The sequence below is a fragment of the Lotus japonicus genome, chromosome 1 (genome assembly GCF_012489685.1).
Source record: "Lotus japonicus ecotype B-129 chromosome 1, LjGifu_v1.2".
NCBI classification, from domain to species: Eukaryota; Viridiplantae; Streptophyta; class Magnoliopsida; order Fabales; family Fabaceae; genus Lotus; species Lotus japonicus.
In genome coordinates this window covers 54,236,344-54,240,761 of record NC_080041.1, presented here as the reverse complement: position 1 = coordinate 54,240,761, position 4,418 = coordinate 54,236,344, and the positions used below count along the sequence as shown (strand labels likewise).

Sequence of the window (4,418 nt, the reverse complement as noted above, 5' to 3'; positions counted from 1 at the left end):
TGGCATAAAATCATGGTTTTCATACATAAGACCTAGGGTCATTTGTCAAACATTAACCTACTGATCATGGCATCACACAAGCTTCACAAATATGGTAAAAATTCCAGTAGTAATCAGCAACAATCAATACATCAAAAAGCTAAAGAAAAATCCACCAAAACCTAAGTTTTGGGCATGGCCGAGAGCTCCGTAGCTCTAGGGTTTTGCTCTTTTTTTTTGAAAAACGTTTTGGCTATTCTCTAGGCCATTGTACAGCAGCAAGAGATCATGCTAACCATCATCACAATCAGCCCTAAGCATACAAAACAACACAGAATTCGTTCAAGGCAAAAACATGGCAACATAGTCAAGTTTTGGCAACTATGGCAAGTAGCATGGCATCAAGCTTTGATCAATCTCATGGCTGCACATATCAAATACCCTAAGCATGTTCTCTGCCCTCAACCCTCATACATCATCAAACTAAACAAATTCAGATCAAGGACATGCTAGTCAAGAAAACCTCCAACATAAAGGATCCTAGACTCTACCCACTAGATCCACCCCTTACCTTGGCTTTTGGGTGTGAAAGGATGATAGAAGGATGATGAAAGAGATGAATGAAGAAGTCCTCTCCTTGCTGCACCTTCTCCTTGCTCGAAATCTCTTCCTCACCCTTGCTCTTCCACAGCCTCTTCTTCTTCTTCTTCTTCTTCTTCTTCTTCTTCCACGGCCTCCCTCTCTCTCTCTCTCTCTCTCACTCTCTCTTTCTTTCTTTCTTTTGCTGAATGTGTGATGAGAATGGAAGTGTGGAAATGTGTTCTAACTCTCACCTTTTGATCTCTCAAAAAAAACTGAAAACTCTTCCCCTAATACCCCCCAAACCCGCGGCCACTACAAGCCCATCTAGGGTTTTCAAAACTTTTCACCAATTTGAAAGGAGACAAGGCATTAATGGCTCATCATTCACCATTATGCTCTTGACCAAAACTGATCAGCCATCTTTAGGAGCCTTAATCCCTCAATATTCCCCCTTAACTCATGCAATCCTAGTCAACAAACAAGTCTCCTCTCCTTCCCTAAGTGAAATCGGCTAGCATACATCATGGGCTAGGCTTTCCTTTTCTCTTCTCCCTTCATAACTTGGTCCAAGTCCAACTAATTACTCTCCTAACTACTGATTAAGAGGATAAAATAAATCAAGGCAAACTCCTTCCCTTGATTTTAAAGAAATAAATTCGGACTTAAGAAAATTCTTCTAGCAAAATTGCTAGTACAATACAGCCTGACCTTCCGTCACTAAAACATGACTATCTCGGGCTACAGAGGTCGGAATGACCTGAAACCAACGAGAGAATTTAGTTAACTCAGAGAGCTACAACTCTCATGAAGGAAGATTTTCAAGATTAGGTCTTTAAGACCTCTCAAAAATTCACACAAGGTCACGGACAGATTAGCAATTAAATCAAACTTCACTAGAAATTTCACTTTTATTCAATAAATCACTTAAGCAATACATAAGCAAGGTTAGGGTCTTACACCTTTGGCTGGTCAGAATCTCAGATACCCGAACCCTCATCAGTGCCCGGAATAAGTCATGAACAACAATTGGCACAGACACAAGTGTCAGACATAACAGCACACGTTGAGATGGAAAATCCTGCTGGGGAAACAAATAATGAACTGTTATCTATTTCAATAGAGTTAAATGCGCTTGCAAGTTCAAGCGTTACCCAAATCGAAGGTGGAAGTTCTGAAACTAAGCCGCCGTCCCAAGTATAGTTCAGGTATGACAATGGCAAACATCTCGTAGCAGGACCAAAGGAGATTCAACCATTCTTCTCTCCTAATTTTTTTGTTTACTTTTGTTCTTAAAGACTTATTATATGTTGTTGGGTATGAATACTACTGTATGTTTTGCTCACATGGATGTTAACATGTGTTAGAAATCCTTTGCATTGCTGTTATGCGCAAACCCCTTTTTTAAATGTCTGTTGTTGTGACGGCTTGGTGAAATGATGTTTTAACATTTTCATGCTACAATGAGCCCATCATTGAGGGAGTTTGATGGTACTAATGTTATAAAACTTTTGCATATGGATAGGTTTATTTTTGTCTGGTTAAAGTAACCATTTCATTTACACAAGGTTATTAAAACCGTAAGCATTCAGAAGTTTGAGGTTACAAACAAGTTTGAAGAGTGAAGCATTGCATTATTCATGAGGGTAGGCTAAAGCAAAGATGTGAAAATGTGCAGGGTATAATAATTTTTCCCTAAAAATTCTATAATAGAGTTGTATTCAAATGACGTATTTGCTTCTCTTAAAATTCCTATACAATCTACCTCCATTAGTCATTATTGATTTTGTTTAATATGGTTTAACTTTTGTCTCCCTTGGCCATTCGTTTGTAGTTTTCTCCATGAACATGTATATTTTATCGTGTTCATATTTGAGTTCATGACTTCTCTAATTTAACACAATTCAACCATAATTTTGTTTTTTTATCGCAATCATATGCTTGGTTAAACATGTGAGTAATAACACGTGTCTAGAACCCTTTTGATGGGGTTAGGTCACGCGTAAAAATAGAGGTTACTATGGGTATTTGAGTTTGGGTAGGGTTTTTCCATTTCAAAAACTTTTAAATATTCTGACAACGAGGCGAACTGTTTGGATTGATAGAAATTAGATCTGAATATACTCGTGAAACCAACCAAACTAAACCATTCTTGTGTGGGGTTGAATTGATCATGTTGGCCTGGTCTACCCGTCTTATGTGTAACTCTAATTATTTAAGTTTCTTTCGCAACAAACATTACACGAATTAAAATAAACAGATAATATAAATTGAAACATATTAAGTAATAAAGTTAACAACATATGTATTTAGTTGTATATTAAAAAAAGGGAATTGTTATTCAGACCCCCCCCTCCCCCACAGCTATTCAGACCCAATGGAAAACCGAAAATCCGAAAGTGCCCCTTTCGAACGCACCCTTGTAGTGCGTGTCTATCGCACATACCCATGGAGCGACGTAGACGCACCTTGAACATGCATTGCGAGCGCACGTTCAAGGTGCAATTAAGTAGTGCCAGATTTGATGTCACAGTGTCTGACTATACATAGAAAAGGCACATATACACACTTAGCTAACTGCGTTAGGCGCGCAGTTACAAAGTGTGTAATATGCGTCGCTCTTTGGAAAGGCGTTACCATCGCACACTGAAAGTGCGTTGGTCACGCAGTCTTAAAGGGCGAGATTATGCAGAAACTTGACAGAAACAAACAGAAACAGAAACTCCAACAGGAACAGAAACTTTAACACAACAGATGCAGAAACTTCAACAGAAACATAAATGTTACATTATAATCTATCATTGATACATTACAACTAATATGAAAATATGCAAATGGACTACTGCAACATCTCGGAACTAATCTTCAGCGAGGTTTATGATTCCATCGATCTTATGTATGTCTACATTTGCCTTTCGATAGAGTTCGTTCAATAGGGCCATGCGATCCAGGTATGGTAGCTGTCAACCACGAGCTTCAACAGTACAATGATACATCCATTGTGGATTAACTATTGGCAAAGGAAAATCACTTGAAATAAGCGCCTACAAAATGATCAATTATATTGTTAAGCATCTCATAAAGTTAATGTAATGTAAGGTAAATTCATACTAAATGTAATATTGATCAGTACCTTCACCCAGTGGTTGTTCTTGACAAGGAGTAAACATATAATCTGGTGCTCTGACGGATGTAGCACTGGACCGGTGAGAGGGAAGTAGGTGGCGCCCCCTCGATTCGACAAGGTCACGAACACAATCAGGTACATCGTAGCAACAATGTGGCCCATATCCAGCACGCATAACCACTTCTCCTCCATTGAAAACTCATTTGGAGCAAGATGCAAGGCTTGTAGTACTTTTTCGTAATGTATGTTGGTGCCATACATACCATGATAAACACCTTGCCGTAATCTAAGCTCCTTTATCATGTCTTGTCGAACTTGACGCCAATTTTATTCTCTCTTGCCCATCAAGGAAGCAATGCATCTATATCCACAATTCCCATCATCTTCAACATTCTGAATGTCAATGACATATTCACGGAGGAATTCGGGCACTTCATGGATGTAGTTGGCCGAGTAAACTTTGCCTTTCGGGTGCTGTGGCGGGAGTTTAGCTGAGTTGCTTACAATCCTTTTGCTTCTCTTCTTAGGTGCAGATTGCTTCAAAGGAATGCTCTTCCATTTTGCCGACCGGGTCTTACGCCCCTTGCCTTGTGGAGCTGATGAGTTGCTAGCTTGCTTTGACCCAACTATTGCATCAGCATTCTCCCAAGATGAAGGAATGCGTCTGGTAGAACCCTTAGGTTCATTGGGCCGACCCCTTGTAGGCAACTTGTTTGGAGAAGGACACATAGAA

General features: G+C 39.4%; 1 protein-coding gene across 1 annotated transcript; it reads right to left on the bottom strand.

Moving 5' to 3' along the window:
- Positions 1-3,229: 3,229 nt before the first annotated feature.
- Positions 3,230-3,988, bottom strand: LOC130738548 (uncharacterized). The gene is made up of 3 exons (XM_057590571.1): positions 3,692-3,988; positions 3,545-3,602; positions 3,230-3,321 (listed from the first exon to the last, which is right to left on the bottom strand). Exons 1-3 carry the CDS (start codon positions 3,986-3,988, stop codon positions 3,230-3,232), a joined length of 447 nt encoding a protein of 148 aa, XP_057446554.1.
- Positions 3,989-4,418: the final 430 nt, after the last annotated feature.